The 12,663-nt window shown below is 35.4% G+C and overlaps 1 protein-coding gene across 2 annotated transcripts in view; it reads left to right on the top strand.

Annotated features, from left to right (window-relative positions):
- LOC131432241 (mushroom body large-type Kenyon cell-specific protein 1) overlaps positions 1-12,663 on the top strand; it is a 314,709-nt gene that overhangs the window by 91,420 nt on the left and 210,626 nt on the right. The window contains exons 3-4 of one of the 2 annotated variants that reach the window (XM_058598410.1): positions 6,692-6,874; positions 11,804-12,162. In XM_058598410.1, coding sequence (XP_058454393.1) covers positions 12,069-12,162 — 94 coding nt within the window. In that variant the 5' untranslated portion in view covers positions 6,692-6,874; positions 11,804-12,068. Of the gene's footprint in view, positions 1-6,691; positions 6,875-11,785; positions 12,163-12,663 lie in introns of both variants that reach the window. The other variant, XM_058598401.1, reaches the window with a different exon arrangement.

Genomic DNA, 12,663 nt, shown 5'->3' with positions numbered 1-12,663 from the left:
CTGAAAATTACGAAACATTAAATTCGGCAAAAATTAAAAACCGTCAAGTAAATTTGTGGAAATTTGAATATTTGGAAAAACGATGAACATTTTGAATAGTCTAAATGTTCTGAAATTTAACAAATAAAAGATTCTGAATATTGTAGAATTTTTTTTGAAAATTTCAAAAATTTGGAGGAAATTTACTAACGATTTTAAAAATTATAAAAGAACATAAAATTGGTAAAACATCCGAAAATACGGATGGTTTTGAAAAATCTAGGAAAATTTGAAAAATCTCATAAATGCTCGAAATGAATCTAGTAAAAAAATGCCAATAAGTTCAAAAATTCTGAAAATTTCGAAGCATTGAATAACCGGAAATAAGGCCCGCTTGCAGAGGAAGAAGGGGGGGGGTTTAACCCCTCCCCCATGGAAGATTTTCAACAGTGTTCCATAAACAATAGAGTACTTTTTATATAGAAGTGAAAATATCTTGACTTTCGACTTTCCTTTCAAATTTTTGCACAACCTTTTGAATCCCCTCCCTCCCTTGAACCTTGAAGCAAACCCACCCCCCCCCCCCCCCTTGAATGATTCCTGCGCACGGGCCTGCCAGAATTTATCGACATTTTAAAAATTGAGTTCTGAAAATCGACGACAAAAAATATTTGAAAAAGTTTAGATTTTTACAAATTTTCAAAATTTAAATGTTTTGGATATTTTATAACTTCTAAAAATGATGAAAATTCTAAAAATATAATTCTTCGAAATCAGTGCAAAATTTTCCGAAATTCAGAGAATTTTGAATCACATAATGATAAAATTTATATATTTCGAAAGCTATGGACATTTTTAATATTCAAATAGTTCTGTGAACTTTAAATGTCCGAAAGTTCTGACAACTAATTTGAAAAATCTAAAATTTCTATAAATCCGAAAATTTAGGTTTTGCATAATCTTCAAATTCTGAAAACTAAATCATTTAGTTTTTAGAATTCAAAACGCATAATTTTGATGATTCTTTGATTTTTTTAGCTTAATATTTAGCTTGTGAAACACCCGAAAGCACTGACTCTTTTTAAAAATCTAAGAAATAATTTTCAAAAATTTTCATAATTTCCAAAATGCTAGCAATTATAATTATGTAAAGTCCAAAAATTTCAAACATAAATGTAAAATCTCTACGAACTGAGTCGAATGGTATATAACACTATGGGTCTCCGAGGCTCCGTTCGAAAGTCGGTTTTTCCAGCAATTCTAATACCTTTCTATAGAGAAAGACAAAAACTATTTGAATATTTTTGAAACTAAGGACATTTCGAATGTTCCGAAAATTGAAAATATATGTTTTAAACATCTCTAAATTCTATATCTTCTGGAAAAAAACATTCAACAAATACTTGAAATTTTTACACTGTGGAAAATATGGAGCATTTTTTGAAATTTCTAGATTTTTTAAATTTTAAGTTCTTATTATTTCCTAGATTTTGTGAGAAAGCTCAAGTATTTTTGACTGTTTTACCAATTTTATGATATTTTTATTTTCAAAAATTATTTGCAAATCAAGATATTTTCAGAATAACTAGGCTGTTAAGGTATTTTCAAAATTTCTAGTTTCCTGAAATTTTCTAAGTTTTCAGAATTTTCAAAATTGTTGGAGAACATAACCTTTCTGTTTCCAGAAAATATAGAATTTTGAGAGGTTTCAAACAATTTTTTTTTCAATTTTCGGGGGACATTCGAAACGTTCACGGCTCAATTCAAAGAATTTTTATCAACTGTGGACATTTTTAATATTTCTCATTTTTAATATTTTTAGTACGGAAAGAATGTAGACAAGTATCAGAGATATATAAAAATTCCATAAATTTTTAAAAATTTAAGGCCGTCAGGTCACGCTAGCAGTTCAACATAAACTGCTATGCACTGATGAGTCAAAGACGAAACGTAAAAAAAAATTTTTTTATGATTTTAAAACATCAAGAATTTTATAATTTAGAAGCGGTTTTGGATTTTTTAATAATTTAGATATCTTAAAAATCTTTTAAAAATAGAATTAAGAAATTAAAATCTTTAGATCCTAAATAAGGAGTTTTCGGTAGGAAGCACATATTAATACAAAAAACGATAAAAATGCAAGGTATTCTCGGTAGCCAGCTACCCAGAGCAATAAACACATGATAATATTATTCGGAAATTCACTAACAAACAACCCCTTCCTGTGATACATGTGGTAATGTAGATGATTCCTCGGTTTCTAGTACTCGGGCCACAAGCCTTGAACTAACAGTCCTTCCTTCCCAAGTACACTTTTTCGAAACCATTTTGCAAAATGTTCGAAAAATTGAAAACAATCTGTTGATTAAAAAATTCCGGTAATTAGAAAAGTTCCGATACTTGAAAAATATGAAATATAAAAATCTTGAGGATGTTGTGAATTTGAATGAAAAGTTCTTAGAATACTGAAAGTTGTACATGTTCTGAAGATTCTGAAAATTGTTATAATTAAAAAAAATTGATTTTTCTTTTCCAATCTATCAATATTGGATAGTTTATTCGTCGAATTAAAAAAAAAGTGTAAACAAATAATTGTTTTCTTCAAATTCAGGTCTGAACAATGTTTTGCAAGAGAATACAGTTTAGTTTTGGAGTATTTAGGCTACGGGCAGCCGACTGCCGAAAGCATTAGCGGATATTTCGAAGTTTCGCCAAACTTCACACTTTTGAACCACTAGGCCGACATCAACTTTTATCTTACTAAGACAGCAACGAAAGTAACAAAATGAAAAAAAAATGGGCATTGAAACGACCAATAGTCAGACTCATCTATTTTTAGCTTTACAGCAACTACACTTTTTGCTGGCGTCGACTTCAGATAACTTGTGGGCTTCGGATGGTGATGGACAGCAATTATTCAGATCTCATACAATCATGATCAACATCAACATCATCCTCATCATCCTCCACTTGGACTCCGAGGCTGCTCAAGTGCGTTTGTCGATGGATCAGCCAGGCCCGAGAACCGACGAGAAATGGAACGATCGTGGTGCTGCCAAAAGGCTGTAATCAATATGATCGACAAGCTTCGCCGTTGTCCATCAGGAGAATTACTTTGATGACTTGGCTTGGCTTGACTTCACTTGACTTAGAGGGGATGTCCGAGATGCGCACCGGACTCCACTTACACGAACGTGTTGAGTAATTGCTGATTTAATTTTTATTGCACTATTCTAGAGCATGATCGCGTGCAGTAGGATAAGGATGACGAAAACACGATATGCGGGGAAGAAAAACCAGCCATTTTGGATCCAATGCCATCAACAAATCCCGTATGGAGGCACTCCGAAATCCATTGGCAATCTTTCATTAAAACAGTTTATTTGCCTACTTCCTTTATTCTGAACCTAGTTATTGCGTTTCTGCGATTGGCATTGAATTTATGACCGATCTTTGTCTCTCACGCTCCACTGGAGACCGACCAAGCCAGCCTCACCTAGCCCCGATCAGCTGCTTTTTGCTCCGGTGGAGACAAGTAACCGACCTCTAAATCCATGGTCCGACCACCAACACCACAAAAAAACGGCCCTGGTCCATGGCTACTGCTGCAGCTGCACGGTACGATCGATAGGCTCTTAGAGGCCCATTGGTTGAATCGCGGAGCCCGAGCTGCTAACTTGCCAGGAAATGTGACCGAGAAACGAAACCAGCTTAGCTTCCGGGGGTTCCGCAGTCGAGTGTGCAGTGATTTGAAGAAAAAAACAGTATTATTTTTAATGATTTCTCCAATGATTCGGGACTTCGGGAGCGGATTTACGTAGATCGTTCGCCTTCATTCACAACCATTTTTTTCCCTTCCCTATACTAAGTTGCAGAAGCCTAGATTGTGTGTGTGTTCATTCATAAGTTGGTCCAACGTTCACGCGAAATGGCAGAAACGGGTTGGTTGGTTGGTTGGTTGGGAAGGGCCGAAGATCGAGGCTAGAGGTCTATAATCACAAGTCGTTCAACATGACTCAAACGAGCAGCACAGTTAGCCGGGGGCTGACGGCAGGTTGTATATTTATAGATAACGTATTATTATCGTGGCATTTCTTCGGCTTACACAGTCTGACCGATCAAGCCGGGCACATTTGAAGTTTCAGCACAGAAGTTGATCGATTTTCTAAGCTAACGTATGAACATACATTATTTGAATCGATTTATTTTTACTTGAGAAAAATATGTCCAAACAAAATTCTAGTTTTTTGCTTCCCAAACAATTATCATGTTCCAAACAATTATCATGTTCCAAAATACAAAAAAAAATCAATTGTTGAATTGAATTGTTGAAAAAGAAAATGGTGAACGACGTGGTCATGCGTCTTGCTACTTGGTTGTCCCAACCAGAATTATTTCTGCTCTAGAAATGTAATAATCGGTGCACTTTTAAAAATGTAAATATTACTGTGGAAATTCCTAATGTATTTTGACATAACTGTTTACAAATTGAAAAGGTGATGGTAGTTTATACCGAAGAAAGTTTTCGATTTTATTCAAGTTTAAAAAAAAAAGAAACTTGACAGAATCTTCTAGTGATGTTTATTGAAAATATAAGTAATATGAGAAAGGCATCATTAAACCACTAGGTAGATTAAAAAAGTTTTTTAATACAAGAAATGCATCTTCCAAATATTTTTAATTAATTGTAAACCTCCCAGACAATGCCTCGACTTTTTTACTGATTCTACAAATCTCGCCAAATTTTGCAAACAAAATGCGTACATCGGATATTTCAATTTCAATAAATTTCACATTTTTTGCAAATTTTACGCAGTTTTTTTTTATGCGAGTTTAAGTACCGCATAAAAACCGCAAAACTCTGGAAATTCGCATAAAGAAAAACCGCATAACTCTGAAACTTCGCATAAAAACCGCATAACTCTGAAAATTTGCATAAAAAAGTCGCATAAAAAACTGCATAAAAACCGTAAAAAAAGAAGATATCAGTGTATTTTTATAAACATCGATAAAGTCTACCAAATTCGGTAAATTTTACAAATATCCGACAATTTTTCAAATTTCGGGAAATCTTACAAATCCCGGGAAATTTTACAAATTTCGGGGAATTTTACAAATTTCGGGAAATGTTACAAATTTCGGAATATGTTACAAATTTCGGGAAATTTTAAATTTCGGGAAATTTTAAATTTCGGGAAGTTTTGCACATTTCGGGAAATTTTACATATTTCGGGAAATTTTACGAATTTCAAGGAATTTTACAAATTTCAAGGAATTTTACAAATTTCGGGGAATTTTACATATTTCGGGAAATTTTACATAATTGCAGAAATGATACAATTTTCGGGAAATTTTACATATTTCGGGAAATTTCACAAATTTCTGGGAATTTTACAAACTTCGGGAAATTTTACATATTTCGGGAAATTTTACTGATTTCGGAAAATTTAACATATTCCGGGTAATTTTACAAATTTCGGGAAATTTTATGAATTTCAAAGAATTTTACAAATTTCAAGGAATTTTACAAATTTCGGGAAATTTTACATGTCTTGGGAAATTTTACAAGTTTCGGGAAATATAACAAATTTCGGGAAACTTTAAATTTATGAAAATTTTACAAATTTCGGGGAATTTGATAAATTTCGGGAAATTTTACAAATTTCGGGGATTTTACAAATTTCGGGAAATTTAACATATTTCGAAAAATTTAACATATTTCGGGAAATTTTATAAATTCCGAGAAATATAACAAATTTTTGGTAATTTTTGGAAATTTTACGAATTTCAAGGAATCTTACAAATTTTTGGGAAATTTTACAAATTTCAGGTAATTTTACATATTTCGGGATTTTTTTCATACTTCGGGAAATTGTACAAATTTGGGGAAATTCTACATATTTCGGAAATTTCTAAAAATTTCGAGAAATATAACAAATTTTAGAAAATATAACAAATTTTTGGTAAATTTTACAAGTTTTTGAGCAATCTTACAAATTTTTAGGAAATTTTACAAATTTCAGGATATTTTACAAATTTCGGGAAATTTTACAAATTTTGGGAAATTTTACAAAATATGATAAATTTTTGTTAACTTTAACATCATTTAGGGGTTAACCAAATTTTGTGCTAAGGCACATAACCGTTTTTATTATTTTTACGTTTCGTCTTTGACTCATCAGTGCAGAGCAGTTCAAATTGAACTGCTTAGTGCTAAACTCGGCAGTTCAATTTGAACCGCTAAGCAGACGTAAAGTTTCTGCTACTTACAGAACAAATTTGTTTTGCAACGGAGTGCAATGTTTATTCTGACGTGCCGAACGAAAACGTGTTTTCGACTATTTCTGGCCGATGCAGGTTTGGTCATTTAGGGGTTAGCCAAATTTTGTGCTAGGGCACATAACCGTTTTCATTATTTTTACGTTTCGTCTTTGACTCATCAGTGCAGAGCAGTTCAAATTGAACTGGTTAGTGCTAAAACGGTTCTTTTTACTTTGATCACCTTCGATTTTGTTTTCGATTTTTCTTTTGCGTTTATCTATACATTTACCCATGGAAAACACTAGTAACCTACGAAAACCAATTCTCAACATGCCAATATCTTCTCTATCCGACCGAAAAAACATATAATTTGAAGAACCAAGTAATGCAAACAAGTTCTCAGTCTGACCGTAACAATACTAATGTCATGCCGTTTCCCATTTCATTTCAGATTTCCCACCACCACCACCAACAGTTTGCAACCTACCGAACCGACTGAAAGTGTGCTGTGTGGAAATAATTAAACCAACGGCAAAATTAATAACAAGTGCAAAAATGTCATTCGGTGCAGTCGAAAAAAGAAAGCAAGAGAATCAGCACCAACGCCAGTGCTAAACATCTCCGCTAGTGAATGGTAATAATATTCCCCGGTGCGATACCGACCGGCATTCGTAGAGTACAGCACAAAAAAAAAAGTGGCGCAGATGAACTGACCGAAAAAAAAACACGTCCCACATCTCATTTACCCCAAAGTATATGAAACGCAAAAAAAAACACACTAGGAAATTATTCATATTACATTTTGTAGAACTCAACCTTCCACTTCCTAGTAATTCCTTTCCTCGTCGCAAGATCGTCGGAGTGTGTGTGTGTCTACTGTGGTAGGGTTTGGTGAGAAAAAATCAACCTCCTCACCTTTTCCTCTCTTTGCCCTTGCTTTTCCAGAATGGATTGTGGCTGATGGTCGCAAAACACGTCACCAGATGGCGGCGCCCTGCTGGCGATGCTTTCGGTATTTGCACATTACAGGCAGGCAGGGTGGGCATCGTCAAAAATTGTGTTCGATTCGTTTTTCTTCCACTTCCACTGGTCGGATGCAAGTTTTTAAATGAACTCGGACCATCACCAACGGAAGCAAAATTCCAACTGCGTTTGGTGAAATTAATTTCCATTGCTCCAAAATCGATGACACTTCCGAACTTCCAAGCTTTCTCGGTGCTCTATTGCCGGAATGCACAGCTAGGATCGATGTTGGCTTCTGGCGTTGGGCGTGTGCACTTCCTTTGCATTATATTTTATTATTTATGCAGGATAATATTTTTTCATAGTGTCTGCCCGGATGAAAATGCAGTTCTTGGCTAGTGGTTTTGCGCTGTTCGCCTCATCGTCTCACAAGAGGAGGGACGAGAGAGAGAGAGGGATGAGTTTGAATAATGCACTGTTCTCGTCATATTTTACGGAGGAATCATTTCGATTAAATGATGCTGGCTTCCGTCGTCAATCTTGTGAATGTATTGTTTTTTATTATTACTTTGATAAAGCCAAAGATCTGTTCTTCAATTTTGGTTCGTAGTTCCTAGAATTTAACGTATTATTTTGTTTTCGGAATGGGTTTGACGTGGTAATACAGACTAATAGCAGGTTGACAATCATCAGTCACCCATGTTAACTAGTTGCAAAACCGAGATGAACGATGGAATGAACGCACTAACAGAAAGTGGCTTGAAACCTCATCAGGTGAGGTTATTTTTGCGCCGACTCCGTTGGACAATCAGAGCCAAATTGGGTGTTTTTTTTTAATATTAGAAAATAAATTTTTGGATTGGAATTGCGAAATGGTATTGGAATGCAGAATTTTCCTCAACATTATCAATCACATGTACGTCAAGGAATCAACTTTTCATTCCTAACAACTTTATAGTCTACCTGTTATTCATAGTTTATTCTCTTTTTCTATCCACATTTCATTTGTTGTTGGAGTTCTCATACTTTTAATCGCGATATCACTGTAGTAGTAGTTTGACAAATTTGACTAGAGATTTCCGGAACAAACTAGTTTATTTAGATTTTAGTCTATCATTCCATTGATTGTCAAACGATGAGTGCAAATTCCTTGCCAAATCAGTAGTTTCCAGATGAATTCATCGGCGAAAAATAATTTGAATTTGATGAGAACTTAATTTAGTGCTGTGATTAGGAGCCTACCCAAATCGATTTCAACTTTGAATTTTGCCATGATTTAGGTTTCAGACTGCAGAAATAATTAGTCACATTAGATCAGAATTTGACATTCGTAAGTCTGGCCTGGAAGGGTTCTTAGTGTCAGTAGGATCGTAGTACTAGCCATGCAATGATTCTGTACGCTATGAATCGGCAGCGAAGTCTGTTGAAACAGAAAGGCTGAATCCCACAAAAGAAATGTAATGGCAAGATTTTGACTTTAAGTCTGAATCGAACGTAGTATAAATTTTAACTTATTTTGCAATGAGTCAATAATCGTTTTATTATTTAACAAAAATTTGGTCTTGAATCTGCAGCAGCTGATTCCTTGCCAAATCAGTTGTTGCTCTATTAACTTATCAGCGAAGCCAAACTATAATAAGCTATTCACTTCATTTGATCTGAACAACCACTGAACACTGGTCCGAAACAAAAGGCAAATTAGCGAGACCAAAACATGTTCTCTGTTGAATGTATTTTATTGACTTATGGAATCTTCACAAAAGTTGTTTGTAATCAAATGACGCTTCCTTCAATGAAAAAGTCTTAGGGTGGTCCAATGTTGCATTGCAATCTGGAATCTAACTTTCTTAATTGAATTTAAAACTGATTGCACATCACAATTATAGGAAATCTCAATTTTAACAGCTTTGCTGAAAAAAGAATCAAACTTTTGGGTAATGAATTAATTCAAAATTTTCAACAAAATATCTACTATCACCTGTAGTTTTTTGGTGTATCATTTTATGAAAAAGTGACACTTACAGGGCTTACCTAAAACCATAATTTTGCTGGAGGTGGCATGTTTATAAGTTATGGCGTCCTCTTAAGGTATTTGAATTTTTGAAGACAATTTGAATACTAATTTAAATGAGTTACAAAAATAGCATCCTCTCAAATTATTCTTAAAATTTTTATTAATTCATGATCGTTCAGAAAACTTAACGATTTATTTTTATCGATCTTGCATCTATTGAACATAAATTTTTAATAAACACTTAGTTCAGTAAAATTGTGCGCAGGAGTTGACGCTTGACAATATTATTGAAAAAAACTTTCTCGTAGATACATTCACCAAAAAGGCAGGCGGGTAATGTCAGAGACATAACTGGAGGACGTGAATACGAATACGGTATATCTTTATGGTTCGAAAAAGAATCGATTGGTGAAATTTATTCGATGTGTACTCATAATTAATTTATTTACACCAAAACCTGAATACAGGACCAGGATTCAGGAGCTTGATTCGTAACCTGGAACGAGCTCAGAATTTAGTTGGAAAATTAAGGTTCAGAATTCAGTTCTTGGTTTTTGCAATTTAGAACTCATTTTCAGAAATCAAATTTCGAATTTAGTGCCACAACTGAATTCCAAAACTGAATTTGGGAGTTGAATTCTAGAACTGAGTACAGGAATAACGATCTGAAACTGAATTCAAGAATTAAATTCTGGTTCTGAATCAAAAATCTGGATTCAAATAAATTAAGGAAATAAATTCAGTACCAGAATTACAATTCAACTCCAGATTCTTAGTTTTAAACTCTGAACCTATATTCTGGAACTAAATTCTGAAGCTGAGTTTCGAGACTGAATTCTAAATCTGGAGCTAAGTTTAGAATTAAGGTGAACTAGAATCAAGGTACTGAACTCAGTTCCCGAATCCAGATCCAATATTCATAAGTTGAATTCAAATCCTGATGATCTGAAATGCGAGCAAGGCTTGAACGTTCGAGGCTTTATATTACTGAGCTGAGCTGAGCTGAAGTAGAGCGCCTGAATGAGTGGAAATGTACAATGAACTCAAAAAAATGAAGCTTGGGAGACGCAAATCATTTTCACTGTACACACCCATTCACTCCTAACCTTTTCTTAAATTGAACGTTTGAGGCTTTATATTACTCATAAAATCTGTTTTTGTTGTCGTTGGTGGAAGGTCCTCACCACGACGTCCTGTTTCGCAAAACTGCGCAAAGAGAAATGATCGATTTCGACTCGTCCATTTGAACATCGGGACTGAAATTTGCCTGACTACCTCAAAACTGTCGACTCGGGTGCGAAAAAGACAAGTAAGCGGGAAGAATTTTTCTCATTGTTTTCATAAGCTAGAAAATTTAGTCATGAATTGCTGATCATTTTTCTGATGGCATGGAGAAATAATTATGTTGTTGCATTTAGTACAACTCGAGATATTCACGATTATGTTCTACCCATTCTTTCACAGGGCGTATTTTGGAAAGGCGCCTCGTAGTCAAGTAAGACGTATTCACGTCAAAATTGATAGATTATTCGTCAGAAGATGCATTGGTTACAGCTGTCATGAAATATGTAGTCATAGCTGAATCGATAACAAAACTCTTATGTATTGCCATTAAAATCTGAAGGCATTCAAATTCTTAAATATGCGTAAAATTGAAGTTGATCATTGTTTAATTGTAACCCCTATTTTATCATCTTTGCCCCACGAAAGGGTCCATACTTTTTTATAGGGTTTTCATCGAAGTTCACTTAATCATTTCAGCGGAGAGTCGACACAAGGCTAACGTTTTCGACTGATGGAGGGATAATATTCTTCACGATCTCTTCACATCCCTACGGATCTATAGAAAACAAATTTTAATACTTACTCCAGTTTTTCTTGACACTCGGCATAAAAATTCATTATGACTTCCATCATGATCACGAGTACTCGCGAAAACACTCAAGTTTTCTTGAGTACTCTTGACGAAGAAGAAACTGCGCTGTATGGAATATTTTTTCTCAATAATTTCTATTCATCCAAATCGTGTAAACTTACAAGATCCAATAATGAACGATTGTCCTTCTACTGTTTGTGATCCTAATTTGGTCAGTTCTCAGTTTTCTACTGCATTCTACCGGCGACTGAATTATCTTGATCTCCTTGAATAGTTTCAACACTCAATCAAGTGTTTCCGGATCTATCTGTGAGGCGTAGTCGGATTTTCCTAGAAGACGAGAAAGATTTATTGACGGATTTAATAATTGATTACACGCAGAAACTTTACATTACAATTCAAACCAACACACTACAATTGTACCAGCAGTTCCAGTTCGATTTTTACCCAACAATTTGATTGAAATCTAAAAAGATACATCGAAAATAAATATTTGAGAAAAAGTTAAGAGAATTGATTGAACTACCGTGAATTACACATCGAATAACAGTCATTTGGTGAGCAGACCAAATCCGAATCGCACATTTTTTGACATTCCCTGAACTAGAGCACACGCACACTTCGACCGAAAAAAATTCTCCTTCTCACATACACTGACTTTTCCGAATCCTAGCATCCTAACCGACAGGTAGTTTCTTTTCTTTCCCCAGAATCGCACTTGCAACAGACTATTTTCCCCGGGTATTTTTCCCGGTCCCACCAAATGGTTGTACACCGGTGGCAACGACGGTTATTGGAACGTAAATCACTTGTTGCTTTTCCCGATCGAAATAATAACAATAGTGTTGATAACAGAAGTAGTGCGGCTGCGAAATCAACGAACCGGTGAAGAAGAAAGGGTACCGAGTTCCCGTTTGTGACAGACAGACTGAGAGACGCTGATCCCGTGGACTGTGGCGGAGTTTGTGGACCAACATGGCGGACTGTTCATACGCAAGGTGCGTCCAGGAACGACGCTACATCCGCCGCGAGCTGGCCAAGTGGACCAAAAACATGGTGCATATAGTCGGTAAGTTTTTTTTCCCTCTTTGTGCTTTCCGAATGGACGGAGCGAAATGCGAACGAATAAAATTTTACATACAAACAAACAAACGAAAAAAAAGTGAACAGCAGGGCGCAAAAAAATAATTGATTAAATGACATCGAGAGCGCAACAGAGAAATGAAATCCTTTGTATACTTCGAGAGCCTCCGGTACCGAACTCATCCTCCGAAGAAGGAAGGCTCTCGATTCCAGCGCAGCTTCCGGAAGGAACGGGTGGCTGAAAAGTTTACATCCAAAACAACCCCACACCTTCCCCCTTCTTTCTTACGTAGGGCAACCTGACAACGGCGCCTCTGCTCCATTTTTCCCATTTTCTTCATCGTCGTCGTCGCCATCACGTCCGTCGACTATCCTGGATGCAGCTTTGTAGTGGTGTGTGCAACAAGTGAATTTCAAATTCGGTTTTATGGAAATAGTTGGAAACCCCTTCCCCCCTCAACCAGGAGCCTGCCTGCCTGTCTTCTGG

This window comes from Malaya genurostris, chromosome 1, assembly GCF_030247185.1.
Source record: "Malaya genurostris strain Urasoe2022 chromosome 1, Malgen_1.1, whole genome shotgun sequence".
Lineage (NCBI taxonomy): Eukaryota > Metazoa > Arthropoda > Insecta > Diptera > Culicidae > Malaya > Malaya genurostris.
The sequence above is the reverse complement of the archived record's forward strand: the minus strand, read 5'-3'. Positions and strand labels throughout refer to the sequence as shown.